The sequence below is a fragment of the Sus scrofa genome, chromosome 11, assembly GCF_000003025.6.
Source record: "Sus scrofa isolate TJ Tabasco breed Duroc chromosome 11, Sscrofa11.1, whole genome shotgun sequence".
Classification (NCBI taxonomy): domain Eukaryota; kingdom Metazoa; phylum Chordata; class Mammalia; order Artiodactyla; family Suidae; genus Sus; species Sus scrofa.
Genome location: NC_010453.5, coordinates 24,796,097 through 24,810,834, shown reverse-complemented (window position 1 = coordinate 24,810,834; position 14,738 = coordinate 24,796,097). Strand labels below are relative to the sequence as shown.

At 43.7% G+C, this 14,738-nt stretch overlaps 1 protein-coding gene across 1 annotated transcript in view; it reads left to right on the top strand.

The window, feature by feature from the left end:
- The window catches only part of DGKH (diacylglycerol kinase eta), a 198,533-nt gene that overhangs the window by 160,094 nt on the left and 23,701 nt on the right, over positions 1 to 14,738 (top strand). Inside the window, 6 exon segments of the mRNA XM_021065624.1 lie at positions 663 to 770; positions 2,564 to 2,677; positions 2,922 to 3,056; positions 4,693 to 4,856; positions 9,641 to 9,746; positions 11,800 to 11,892. Of these exon segments, the coding sequence (XP_020921283.1) occupies positions 663 to 770; positions 2,564 to 2,677; positions 2,922 to 3,056; positions 4,693 to 4,856; positions 9,641 to 9,746; positions 11,800 to 11,892 (720 nt within the window).

The window sequence follows — 14,738 nt, the reverse complement described above, 5'->3', positions numbered from 1 at the left end:
CAAAAATAGCAAGATTTCCTTCTTCATGGTTGAATAATATTCCTGGTGTGTGTGTGTGTGTGTATTTTGCCTTTTTTTTTTTAGGGCTGCACCCATGGCATATGGAAGTTCCTAGACTGGGGTCAAATCGGAGCTGCAGCTGCTGGCCTATGCCACAGCCAGAGCAATGCTAGATCTGAGCTGCAGCTGCGACCTACACCACAGCTCACAGCAGCACCAGATCCTTAACCCACTGAGCAGGGCCAGGAATCAAACCCACGTCCTTATGGATACTAGTCAGGTTCATTATTGCTGAGGCACAAGGGGAACTCCTTCAACGTGTGTGTGTGTGTGTGTGTGTGTGTGTGTTGTGTGTGTATCTATATATATATATACACTTTTTTATCTATTCACCACCCTTCAGTGGACACTTAGGTTGTTTTATAAAACAGTTTTTTCAGTTTGGTTTTCTGTAACAACTTCCGCTATAACTCTTTACCCTTTCTTACATGTTTTTAAATTAAAAAACAAAAGGATGAAGGTAATGCCTAGGACTATCTTTACCAAAGAACAAACATTACCGACGCACTCTCATCCATTCTCCTTTGTCTTTGGAATTCTAGCATCTTCCAAACTTGTGGTTTTGCTCTGGGTGTCTGACCTCTAAGCTTTTGGTCTTACAGTGTGATGGGCAATACATTCCTCTTCCCAGTCTTCAAGGAATAGCAGTGCTGAACATTCCCAGCTATGCCGGAGGCACTAACTTCTGGGGTGGAACGAAGGAAGACGATGTAAGTATTTCCCTGCTCTTTCTAGAAGCTGCCCACAGTCCTCGGCTCGTGGCCGGAGGAACGTCTTCTTTTTTTTTTGTCTTTTGTCTTTTTGCCATTTCTTGGGCCGCTCCCACGGCACATGGAGGTTCCCAGGCTAGGGGTCTAATCGGAGCTGTAGCCACCGGCCTACGCCAGAGCCACAGCAACTCGGGATCTGAGCCGCCACGTCTGCAACCTACACCACAGCTCACGGCAACGCCGGATCGTTAACCCACTGAGCAAGGGCAAGGACCGAACCCGCAACCTCATGGTTCCTAGTCGGATTCGTTAACCACTGCACCACGACGGGAACTCCAGGAACGTCTTCTAAGCCAACATAGGCAGTTGAGTCCTTGTCACCTTGCACTGCCCTGATTTCTTCTGTCGTCTCCCTCTTCCACTTTTAAGGACATGTGTGATGACACTGGGCCCACCCCCATCACCAATCATAGTCTCCCCATCTCAAGGTCCCTAATTTAATCACACCTGTAGTCTCTTTTGCCACTTAAGGTAGCAGATGCACCGGTTCCAGGGACTAGGATGTGGACATTTTCAGGGGCGGGTGGTAGATATTATTCTGCTGACCAAAATACCTTTCTGAACCTTCAATTTTCTAAATGTATATTATTATTTTTTTTAGATATGTCAAAGGGCTCATTCAGCCATTGAGCTTAGGGCTGTCTTTGTTTTTATACTTTCTGTAGTAAAAAAGAAAAAACATGGAGTTCCTGTTGTGGCTCAGCAGTAATGAACCCAACTAGTATCCTTGAGTACGTGGGTTTGATCCCTGGCCTCAGTCAGTGGGTTAAGGATCCAGCATTGCCATGAGCTGTGGTGTCGGCCACAGACGAAGCTCAGATCCTTCATGGCTGTGGCTGTGGTGTAGACTGGCAGCTGTAGCTGCATTTCGACCCTAGCCTGGGAACGGGTGCGGCCCTCAAAAATAAGTAAATAACATAAGAAATGCAGTTTTCAAAAAAGATCAATAAAAGAGAAAGCATAATTTTTAAAGTATATATAAAAATACAAATTAGAAGTTTACCATCAGCTTTGAAGAGTCACATACACTGAATGATAGGCCATTTGACTTGAGGCTTATGATGTAAGCTGACCCTTTTCTCAGGGCCTTAAATGAGCAGGCGGGGATTAAAGTATACAGGTAAAATGGGAAATATTTATAATTTTCACAATACGAATATGCTCCAATCCTATTGGAGTATAAAAATTTTTTTTAAATTAGCAACCAATTATTTATCAGCTCATCACCACTCAAATATCTGAAGGTGGGGAATCAGTGAGATTAAGAGAAATTTAGCTAACATTCCTTGAACACCTGCTAGGTAGCAGGCAGTGTTCTGAAAGCTTCATGTTCCTAACTTATTACCCACAATTTTTTTTTTTTTTTTTTTTTTTGGTCTTTTCTAGGGCCGCACCTCTGGCATATGGAGGTTCCCAGGCTAGGGGTCTCATCAGAGCTGTAGCCGCCAGCCTACACCAGAGCCACAGCAACACGGGATCCGAGCCTCGTCTGCAACCTACACCATAGCTCATGGCAACACCGGATTCTTAACCCACACAGCAAGGCCAGGGATCGAACCCTCAACCTCATGATTCCTAGTCGGATTCGTTTCCGCTGTGCCACGCAGGAATTCCATTCTGCTTACTATTTCATGTTTTTAAAAATGTGTAAGTTGCAGAGTTTACATTGCTTGACGTGCCACTCTAAGCCTTAACTGTATCGCTGGACGTGTGATGTCATTTTTTTCTTTCAGATATTTGCTGCACCGTCATTTGATGACAAGATCCTGGAAGTTGTTGCAATATTTGACAGCATGCAAATGGCAGTTTCAAGGGTCATTAAACTGCAGCACCATCGAATAGCTCAGGTTTGTTTCTCTAATCAAGTTGACTTCACTTGGGCCACTGAGAAATCGATTCCAAATGACTCCTCCACTGTATATTTGTCTAAAAAATAATGGACTTTCTTGTCATGTCCGTTGTTACCGTGTTAGCATATGTGGGAAAGCATATAACATTCCATTCCACAGAATGTGTCAAAGTCAAGTTTGGATGCAAGATTGTCAGTTCCTCAAGATGATTTATACTCTAAAATAACTTGTCTTCTTTCAGTGCCGTACGGTAAAAATCACTATATTTGGTGATGAGGGAGTTCCAGTGCAGGTGGATGGAGAAGCGTGGGTTCAGCCTCCAGGGATCATCAAAATTGTGCACAAAAACAGAGCCCAGATGCTCACAAGGGACCGGGTACGTAACCCAAAAAAGTCCTTCTAGAGTTTTATCAAGCCTTTAAAAAGATAATCAAAGGGTTATTATGAACAATAGAAACCAAAGGAAAAGATTTAAATTGCTTTCAAGTCTGACATTTACATCACTGTGGTTTTAACTATGAGCAAATATTTCTTTAGTCCTTAAAATAATTAGTTTTGGGAGTTCCCATCATGGCGCAGCAGAAATGAATCTGACTAGTATCCATGAGGATGCGGGTTCGATCCCTGGCCTTGCTCAGTACATCGGGGATCTGGCATTGCCGTGAGCTGTGGTGTGGGTCGCAGACCTGGCTTGGATCTGGCGTTGCTGTGGCTTGGGTGTGAGCCAGCAGCGGTAGCTCCAGTTTCAACCCCTGGCCTGGGAACTTCCATATGCTGAGGGTGCAGCCCTAAAAAGCCAAAGGTTTAGTGAAAAGTTACACAGAACCTGCAGAGAATTCTAATTCTATTCCCACGTACCTCCTCACCTCTCTTGACAAACTCATGAATTCCTGTCTTTCTCCACTGTGTTCTCCTTGACATCTCACTTGAGTGTCATACATTTCTGACAGCTGATGAGCCACGAGTGATCATTGTTATTAACTAAAGTCGTGCTTACATTTCTCTTTGTGTTCTACATTCTGTGACTTTATTTATTTTTTTTTATTTTTTACATTCTGTGACTTTAGACAAATATATAATCACTTGTCTCTACCATCACAGTTTCATGGCACATGGTTTCACTGCCCTAAAAATTCCTGTCTTCCACCTACTCTTCCGCCTCCCCCCCATCCCAATTCCTGGCAACCCCATCTTTTAATTTTTTTTATTTTTTTAAGGTTTTTTTGAAATTTCAAAGGAATTTATTATTTTTAATTTATTTTTTTTTATTAGAGCATAGTTGATTTACAGTGTTAATTGCTGCTGTACAGCATAGGGACCCAGTCATACATACATATAATTCCCTTTCTTATATTATCTTCCGTCACGGTCTATCCCAAGAGACTGGATATAGTTCCTATGCTGCAGTAGGACCTCATTACTTATCCATTCTAAATATGGTAATCTGAAAATTATGGAACACTTCACAAATTTGCTTTTTTTTTTTTTTTTTTATGGCTGTACCCACAGCATATGAAAGTTCCCAGGCCAGGGATCAAATCCCAGCCACAGCTGTGGCAGTGCTGGATACTTAGTGCACTGTGCCAGCTGGGGATCGAACCATGCTGACGCCGAGACGCCGGATTCTGAACCTGCTGTGCCACAGCAGGAACTGTCCCCAGCTTTTTATTATCTTTATAGTCTTGCCTTTTCCAAAATGTATATTCTTAGTTAAGGTCACACCCATGGCAAGTAAGACTTATTATACATATAATAGTAAATAACGAAGCATAAATCAAAGCTGTCCTTTTTGTAAACTTCTCAGTGGTATCAATATTGTCATCAACTACGTTACTAATATGCTGAAAGGCTGAAAATATGTTTTTTGAACTTGTCATTTACTTAATGAGGTGTTAGATTTAGGAAAAAAGCAATAGTAGCTTCAAAGTCATTCATGTACTGTCTAAATATGCATTTGCTTTGGGCCTTGGAGCTCTAAAATAGCAATTCATTGTGATACTGATTTTCAACAGGCTTTCGAAAGCACTTTGAAATCTTGGGAAGATAAGCAGAAGGGTGATTCCGGTAAACCCATGCTTCGAACCCATTTGTACATCCAGCAGGCAGCTGACCTGGCGACGGAAGAGGTGTCTCAGATGCAGCTGTGCTCGCAGGCTGCAGAGGAGCTCATTACCAGGTACCGGGTCCTGTGGGCCCCAGACTGGAAGAACACTGGTTTTGGCCACCTTTGCTTTTTTTTTTTTTTTTTTTTTGTCTTTTTATGGCCATACCCGCAGCATAAGGAGGTCACCAGGCTAGGGGTCTATCAGAGCTACAGCTGCCAGCCTACGCCACAGCCACAGCAACACCAGATCTGAGCCATGTCTGTGACCGACACCACAGCTCACAGCAACACCAGATCCTTAACCCTCTGAGTGGGCGGGGATCGAACCCACAACCACATGGTTCCGCTGCGCCACAGACGGGAACTCCCACCTTTGCTTTTTCGTAGTTTTAGTACATGGTTGCAGTTGTTTGAGGGTCTAGAAGAGATGCCTTTACTCTCATTTGCTGCCTTGGTTATTGCTGTTCATCACATCTCCCCCAACATGCACACACGTGTACACTCACGCACATGCACACTCACGCATGCATGCACACATGCATGCACACGCAACTGTGTTCTCCACAGGATAGATCTGGGACTTCCTGAAACACAGTGGAGAGCCCTCCTAACTTGTCAACATTATAAGTATATGTATTATGTTTACACTATATATTATATAAGGGTTGTATATATTATATACCACATATATTTTATATATAACCTCTTATATGTAACCCTTCCATTATTATTTCTCCACGTTATACAGAATCTTCATGCTATACTACTCACTTGTACAGGGCCTTATAATTGTAAAAGGAATTACAAACATTCACTGCTCCCAAGGAGAGTCAAGGGATGGGGTTGGGTGGAAAGAGTCCAAAAATCAGTTTCCAGAAGACGCATCACAGAGATTACAAGACCACAGAAATGAATCTTAGCAGATAGAAAGGGAGAGAAAAAACAAACAAGTTCTATGAATGTAAAACAGATAAAAATCCTGATGACCAGCAGTGAACTTCAGAAGGGAGGAGGACCAGGGCAAGTTTCTCGTCTCTTCTTCACGCACGTCCTCTCTACCGAAACGGGATGCGAGAGCCGCCCGACCAGCTCAAGTGCAGGTTAAGTGAATCCACCCTGTGAAGTGCATCATGTCTGGTGTAGTGAGTGTTCTGTGTGTGGTTGCTGTTGCGTTCCTGCCCCACCGGGTGGCCTAGAGGTTAAGGACTCTGTGTCCTTGCTACTGTGGCACAGGTTTGATCCCTGACCGCGGGCGTGGCCAAAGAAAGAAAAGGTTGAAATAGAATAGGAGGAAAACAAAGCTCAGTGGTGCAAGGGGCTGACGTGCTCCCTGTTCCTCCCGCTCTTTTCATCTGCTCTCCCTCAGTGGTTAATGAACCCAACTAGGACCCATGAAGCTTCAGGTTTGATCCCTGGCCTCACTCAGTGGGTTAAGGATCTGGTGTTTCTGTGAGCTGTGGTGTAGGTCACAGACGCAGCTCGGATCTCGCACTGCTGTGGCTGTGGTGTAAGCTGGCAGCTGCAGCTCCAGTGAGACCCCTAGCCTGGGAACCTCCATGTGGCATGGGTGCAACCCTAAAAATAGCAAAATAAATAAATAATAAATTCTAACAAATAAAAAAAGAAGAAGAAGAAAAAGTGAAGGTTGGCCAGACTTCCTCTTGGTCAACCTAGTTTGACTCCTCATCTTTTTTAAAAAAATTAATTTTGCAAATGATGAAAATCAGGCGCATTTGTCAATTTTCAGAGTGTATTTATTCAATATTTAGCAAATGATTTTGAGCCTCTTCTGTGTGCCAGCCCCCATATTAGGCACTTGGGATTTGCGAAGATGACTTCTTTGCTATCTTGCTTCTTAATTTGCTGGCAGAGTAGTGGGAGGGAGAAATGTGACTCACGTCTTATCACAGGTCACACAGCGGGCGCTCTGGATGCATAGAGGAGGCCAGAGGCAGGGAGGGAGGGCTGCCTGGAGGAAGTGACTTCTCTGCCTAGTCTTGAAAATAGAATAAGAGAAGGAGCAATCTGAGTATGGGAGCCAGCCTGTGTAAAAGCCCAGAGTAGTGTGAGTGCGGGGTACTTTCAGGACATCTCAGGGAGTTTGGGGTGACTGAAATGTTAGCATGGTATATTTGAGAGTGTTGGAAATGTGGATGGAGAGGTAAGGTGGGCGCAGATCTTTATGAGGATGTGTTTTCTGGAAGCAGTGTGCAGCTTGTCTGCAGGACAGCAAATCTGGGGCAAAAGGGAACACTGTCAGAATGGCCCTGATGGAAAACAAGAGATTGAGGCAGTGGAGACAGAAAGGAGAAGAGAGATTTAAGATAGGTTAGAATCAGAGTTCTCGCTGTGGCACAATTGGTGGCATCTCTGTAGCACCAGGACGGAGGTTCGATCCCCAGCTAGCACAGTGGGTTAAAGGATCGGCCATGGCCACAGCTGCAGCGAAGGTTGCACCTGCGGCTGGATTCCAATTGCTGGCCCGGGAACTCCATATGCCGTGGGGCGGTGGAAAAAGATAGGTTAGGATCCAAAGTTGCTGTGTATATATGGGCATGGACAGGATGACCCTCAGGTTTCTAGTGAGTGGCTATTTGGATTACAGAGCCTTTGATGAACCCATAATATTCAGGAAGAGGAGCAGATTTTAAAAGAGAAGGGCTAGGAGTTCCCGGCATGGCTCAGTGGTTAACGAATCCGACTAGGAACCATGAGGTTGCGGGTTCTGTCTCTGGCCTTGCTCAGTGGATTAAGGATCCGGCGTTGCCGTGAGCTGTGGTGTAGGTCAAAGACGCAGCTTGGATCCCGAGTTGCTGTGGCTCTGGCATAGGCTGGTGGCTACAGCTCTGATTCGACCCCTAGCTTGGGAAGCTCCATATGCTGCGGGAAGCAGCCCTAGAAAAGGCAAAAAGACAAATAAATAAATAAATGAAAATAAAATAAAAGAGAAGTGATGGATTCTCTGGACTTCTGAAGTGTAAATGACATTAGAACTACCGAGGAGGAGATTTAGTTGGCCGTCGAAAACGTTGATCTGAAGTTGATTTACCACTTCCTTTTTCCTGGAAAGCTAGAATAACAGTTACCCATCTCTGTTCTTCTGACCGATCACCTCTTCTTTGTGATGCTCAAGGTTATTGGTAAAGATGTGTGAGTACAGTTCCTCTGTGCCTTGCGTATCCACTGTCTGTCCTTTAGGGTTAAACCCAGAGTTCCCGTGGTAGCTCAGCGGTTAACGAACCCGACTAGTCTCCATGAGGACATGGGTTCGATCCCTGGCCTCACTTCGTGAGTTCAGGATCCGATGTCACTGTGAGCTGTGGTGTAGGTCGCAGACACGGCTCAGACCTAGCGTGGCTGTGGCTGTGGCGCGGGCCGGTGACTGTAGCTCCTATTCGACCCCTAGCCTGGGAACTTCCATATGCCATGGGTGCGGCCCTAAAAAGACAAAAGACAAAACAAAACCAAAAAAAAGAATTCAACTCTTTTCCTTTACTCTTGATTCAAGTATCTAGGACTTCTGTCTCTTCTTTTGTTCTATCCTTTCCAGATCGAAGATAATGCTCCTTGAAAATATCAGAAGCCAAAGGGTTAGCATAGTCTCACCTTCCCGTCCTTCTGCAAACCTTACAACATTTTCTAGTCATAAGTAGAACTTTTCCTCCCTTGTCTTCTTTGGCCTCTTTTCTCTCCAGGATCCAGTCTTTTTAGGACGATTCTTGAAGGTTTAGATTCCAAAGGACTGTGGCATAACAGGCTTTGGCACTGAATAGCCATAGATTCAAATCCTGACTCGTACCACTGATTAGCTTTATATACATACTAAAGCTCTCTGAGCCCCTGTGTCTTCTATAAAGTAGACAAAATGAATCATAGCTACCTTTCAGATTGTGAACATTAAATTAGAAAATGTGGGAGTTCCCGTTGTGGCTCAGCGAGTTAAGAACCTGACTAGTGTCCATGAGGAAGCAGGTTTCATCCCTGGCCTCGCTCAGTGGGTTAAGGATCTGGCGTTGCCGGGAGCTGTGGTGTAGGTCACAGGTGAGGCATGGGTCTGGCGTTGCTGTGGCTGTGGCATAGGCCAGTGGCTGCAGCTCTGATTCGACCCCTAGCCTGGGAACTTCATACGCCATACCTGCAGCCCTATAAAAAAATTAAATACATAAATAAATAAATTAGATGATGCATATAAATCCCTTGGCACATAGGTGATAAGCTGGCAATGTTCTTCCCCTAATCTGCTTTTTTTGAACCTGGTTGAAGTTTTCAGTGGATAAAGGATGAGCATCTATTCGGTACATTTGGGGTCCCTCTCACTTCCAGTAATACAGCAAAATCAAATGTTACTATATCTTGTTCTTCCAAATACACCTCATTATGCTTATCTCTGATTCTAAGCCTAACTCTTTACCTAAAGATTTGGGGGATAGTAGTTTTTGTTTATAGTACGGTTTGAATTTTGTAAATCTACCCAACACCATTCACAATTGAGCAGTTAATAAAAAAGAAAATTCCCCTGACGACTTTTTTTTTTTTTAATGTTGGTTTTTAGGGCCACACTTGCAGCATATGGAAGTTCTCAGGCTAGGGGTCCAAACAGAGCTGTCGTTGCTGGCCTCAGCAACACGAGATCCAAGCCTCATCTGTGACCTACACCACAGCTCGAAGCAATACCCATCCTTGACCCACTGAGCAAGGCCAGGGGTCACACCCAATCCTCATGGGTACTCGTCTGCTTCTTAACCCACAGAGACACAATGGGAACTCCCTTTTTATTTATTTTATGCTGCTACTTCTACATATCAGAAAACTCAGCAATGCTCAGAAACGTTCTTTTGTTTCACGTTTGCTTGCAGGATTTGTGATGCAGCCACCATCCACTGTCTTTTGGAACAGGAGCTGGCGCACGCGGTGAATGCCTGTTCCCATGCGCTGAACAAAGCCAACCCACGCTTCCCAGAGGTGAGGAGCTAATGGTAAATGCCCATTCCACCGATTTTTTTGGTGTTACACATATAGTTTGATACTATAAAATGTGCCACACCCTTTGGGTTTTTTTTTGTTTGTTTGTTTTTGGTCTTTTTGCCATTTCTTGGGCCTCTCCCGCAGCATATGGAGGTTCCCAGGCCATCAGTCTAATCGGAGAGCTGTAGCTGCCAGCCTACACCAGAGCCACAGCAATGCTGAATCCGAGCCGCATCTGCAACTTACACCACAGCTCATGGCAACGCCACTGAGCAAGGACAGGGATCGAACCCACAACCTCATGGTTCCTAGTCGGATTCGTTAACCACTGCGCCACGATGGGAACTCTGTGCCACACCCTTTGAAAGAACATAATGTAACCTATATGATCTCTACCAGAAGTTTGCATTCTAGCCACATTTTATTTTCCTTTCCTGCCATGTTTCTTTTCCTGCTCTTAAATTTTCTCTTTTTTTGGGGGGGGGCCTTTTTAGGGCCGCACCCATGGCATATGGAGGTTCCCAGGCCAGGGGTCCAATCGGAGCTGCAGCTGCGGCTGCCCACAACCACAGCAGAGCCGATCCTTAATCCACTGAGCAAGGCCAGGTATGGAACCCGCTTCCTTGTGGATATGAGTGGGTTGGTTACAGCTGAGCCATGCCAGGAACCCCCTTTTCATTTTTTTTCTATTTCACTTTCAACCACTTGTCACCTTCCCGTCTTCCTTGTACTCCTTCTCCTTTTAACCATCGTTCCTTTTTTCTCCTGCAGACCTCATATCATGCATTTTACTGGCACTGTTTATTTTTTAATCTGTCCATTGAAATTGGTCTTCATTTGTTTTACTAAATCAGTTAATCTTGTAGTGTGGAAGTGGAAATTTCGCAACTTTGGTAAATTTTTAATGTAGAAATAATAATAGACGGGATAGACTGTAACTCTCTTGAAATGTGATACGCGGTACAGGGAAAACCAGTAGCAATATTTTTTTATTCTTTCAGTTTTTCAATTACAGTCACCTAGTTAATAGACAAAGAAGTGTCAAGATTAAACTAAAAACCAGGAGTTCCCGTCGTGGCGCAGTGGTTAACGAATCCGACTAGGAACCATGAGGTGGCGGGTTCGGTCCCTGCCCTTGCTCAGTGGGTTAACAATCCGGCGTTGCCGTGAGCTGTGGTGTAGGTTGCAGACGCGGCTCGGATCCCGAGTTGCTGTGGCTCTGGCGTCGGCCGGTGGCTACAGCTCCGATTCAACCCCTAGCCTGGGAACCTCCATATGCCGCGGGAGCGGCCCAAGAAATAGCAACAACAACAACAACAATAAAAAGACAAAAGACAAAAAAAAAAAAAATGTAATAAACTAAAAACCAATCTGGTTGGAACTACTTAGAGTGAAAGGCAATGGAGAGAACGAATTATGTTCAAATCATGCCCCTTTTAAAACATCATTTTCTGGAATTCCCGTCATGGCTCAGCAGACTAGTATCCATGAGGATAAAGGTTCAATCCCTGGCCTTGATCAGTGGGTTAGGGATCCAGTGTTGCTGTGAGCTGTGGTGTAGGTCAGCAAACTGGACCAACTCATCTCGGATCTGGCATTGCTGTGGCTGTGGCTTGGCCATCGGCTACAGCTCCAATTCAGCCCCTAGCCTGGGAACCTCGATACACCGAGGATGCAGCTCTAAAAAGCCCCCCCCAAAAAAATAAATAAATAAATCGTCATTTTCTTTGACTGACTCCTTTATGAGAGTACGTGTCTGTTGTCACCTGCATAGACATGTTTGTGTGTCTGAGATGTGATCCTGAGTATATTCCCTGGATCCGTGAATTCTTTTGCTTCTGTGGTCTAGAATCAGAAGAGCTCATGCTAACAAATGTGAGTGCGACATTTTGCAATTAAAATAGAATCGCGGTAGATTTTAAAACTATCTCTGTTTGAGATGCGAATTTAACTGCGAAGCGTGAACGTAAAGTACCTGCTGATGTTTGCATCCCCATGTGCTGCAGAACTACTTGTCTTTGATGTTTTTGTTTTTGTTCTTTCTTCCTAGAGTCTTACGAGAGACACTGCCACTGAAATAGCCATCAATGTGAAGGCCCTATATAATGAAACAGAATCTTTACTAGTTGGCAGGGTTCCTTTGGTAAGGAAAAGAGACAGGGGATGACATGAGGATGGTGGTGCATGTGTGGGTTCTTGCCTTTGTTAGGGAGCATGCATTCGTCCGATTCTAATACAGAAGCAGCCTCTGGCCTCCATCCTTGAGAGCTTCCCTTTTTACCTGGCTCTTGCCCTCAAGCACAGACCTGGCCGACCCCAGGAGCTATGCTCAGGCTCAAAGGAGTGGCATTTCCCCTCACTGGAGTTTATGCAATCCTGCTCTCCGCAGTCAGCTTTGAGAATCTTGAACTTTACAAAGAAGAGCAGACATTTTTCAGGGGCTCATGAACCCTTGAATGCAGAAAAGCAGAGGAAGTCATGGGCTGTGTTCTCGCAGTTAACCTTTGTAGTATGATTGTCACTGTTTTCTAGATGTGCTTAAAAAAAATGATACTTTCTCGGAGTTCCCGTTGTGGCTCAGTGGTAATGAACCCACCTAGTATCCATGAGGACGCAGGTTCGATCCCTGGCCTCAATGGATTAAGGATCTGGTATTGCCATGAGCTGTGGTGTAGGTTGGCAGCTGCAGCTCCACTTTGACCTCTGGCCTGGGAACTTCCACATGCCACGGATGTGGCCCTAAAGAAAAAAGACAAAAAAAAAAAAAAAAAAGATACTTTCTAGACTCATTGTTTTAAGAAGAAAATTTCGAGAACTAGGCATATCTAAATTAACTCCAGATTGGTGCTAGAAATCAAATTGAGGCCAAGTCTGAATCTGACCACAGTCCATGGACTTCAATCAGAAGTGCTAGGAATCCATAGACGTTCTGTTTGGTTTGCACAGAGTCCTTGCCTGGTCAGCCTTTCTTCCCTCACCCTGGAAAGGTTCTAGCACGTTGGGTCTTTTCGCCACCTAGTGTCTGATTGTAGATTATTCACACATGCTTTGCAAAGGTAGAAAACCTGGTACGTAGCTATTTTTTTTCGTCCTTGTGCCAGTTTTGATTGATTGATAGGTGATGAACTTAAACTATTTCTCCTTACCGTAATTTTATCTCTTTCTTGGGCAATTGTATACATTTAAATACAAGTGATAGTAGAAGTCACAGAATCTGGCACAGGGGGAGAATGGGCGCCTAGCTCACGGTAAGTGATTGGTTGGGATTTCTGTTCGACTGGCTCCAGAAGACTATTGCCCTTGGAGCGTCCTTTGCTCTGAGAAGGGAAACTTAAAGGCTGCATGAGATCCATTGGTTTTACCCACTTCCAGGGGAACCTCGAATAGGATTTCCATGGCTACCTCTGCTATGGTCACAAAAGGAACTTTGAGGAAGAAACACTGGCTCTCTCTTTTGATAAAACCAATGGGAAGACCTTCTTGGCCATTCTTGGCACTTGTGTTACTAGCCAGAATCTTCCGGCTGCTCTTCTAAAATTAGTCCTATGGAAAATCGAGGGAGCTGTGATGTTGGCCCCAAATTTCGGATGAAGCATGTGTATTGCTGTGTTATTTGAAATACATTTAAGGTCATTTGAGTGCAAGAACCATAAGTATGATTTATTCTGTATTTTAGCTGTCTACACTGAACGTACCCATTGTTCCTTGATTAATATTAATCAAGGATGTTACATTGAAGCAGAAGGATCCCCTTCACTTTTCATTCTTCTGTCATGGTCCAATGCGTGTTTGGCTTGAAATGTATTCCAGTGAACTTTTTAAAAACGTTTGGCATATTGATATCAAAATTGTCAATCATATTTCAGAGCGACTATATTATACTCTTTATTTTACTGATATGATGAATATGCCAAAAACATATTGCTTTTGGAAGACATGTGTTCTTAGACAAAAAGGAAAGTGGTAAATTTTATATGAGTGGAGATGTCTATATTTTTATTAACTTGTAGAAGTGCTAGAAACTTTGAATGACAGAGGGGGGAAATAATGTCCATAATAAATAAAGTAATATAACGTTCTCTCTGAACTTTCAATTTGAAATCCTGTGGACCTTTATGAAGGTCCACTGCAATTTTAAAGTCATTTATAAAAGTACTGATTAGTTTCTAGAGACCTTAGAAATAGTGTAATCACATTCTCCTGTTTATTGAGGGGAAACTAAGACTCTTAAAATCAATTCGCCTTCCCTTGGTTGCAGAGTTAGTAACAAGTCAGGACTAGAATTCAGTCTGCTCCTCTTCCACTGTGTGTAAGAGTGTTTCTTTTACCTGTGTTCATTTATTGAATTTGTAAGTGATGTTTAGTAACTACTGCAAATGAGTGGATAATAGGTGACCAGTTAAATTCTTTTTCAAAGTTCCAAACCCTCTTCCAGGTTTCAAGCCTTTCACTTTGCTCTGATTTGCACAGTAGCAACAGGTTGGTTTGTTTGTTTCTTTTGGGGGCCACCCCGTGGCATATGGGGTCCTGGGCCAAGGATCAGATCTGAGCCCTAGTTGCAACCTAAGTCACAGCTTCTTCAAGCCAGATCCTTAACCCACTGTTCCAGGCTGGGGATAGATCTTTTGTCCCCGAGCTCCCAAGATGCCGCCGATCCCATTGCATTATAGCAGGAACTCCTATACAACATCTTTTTAATCCCAATTTTTTTCTAAGATTCATGTTTTTTTTTTTCTTAAGCTTATTATTTTAATTATCCAGGAGATTTTTGTGCCAAGCAGTTCTTACTATATGACATGTTTATGACCAATTTAAAATATGATTATTTGTTCACACAGTGACCTATGTAAATCAGAACGATTTTTGCCACCAACAAGTAGAATAATGCGATGCCTCACTAGGGAAAGCTGGGAAATAGGCAGATGGATGCAAGGATAGGAAACATAGAGGAAGGGACTTATATAGAAAAAAATAAATAAATAAATAAAT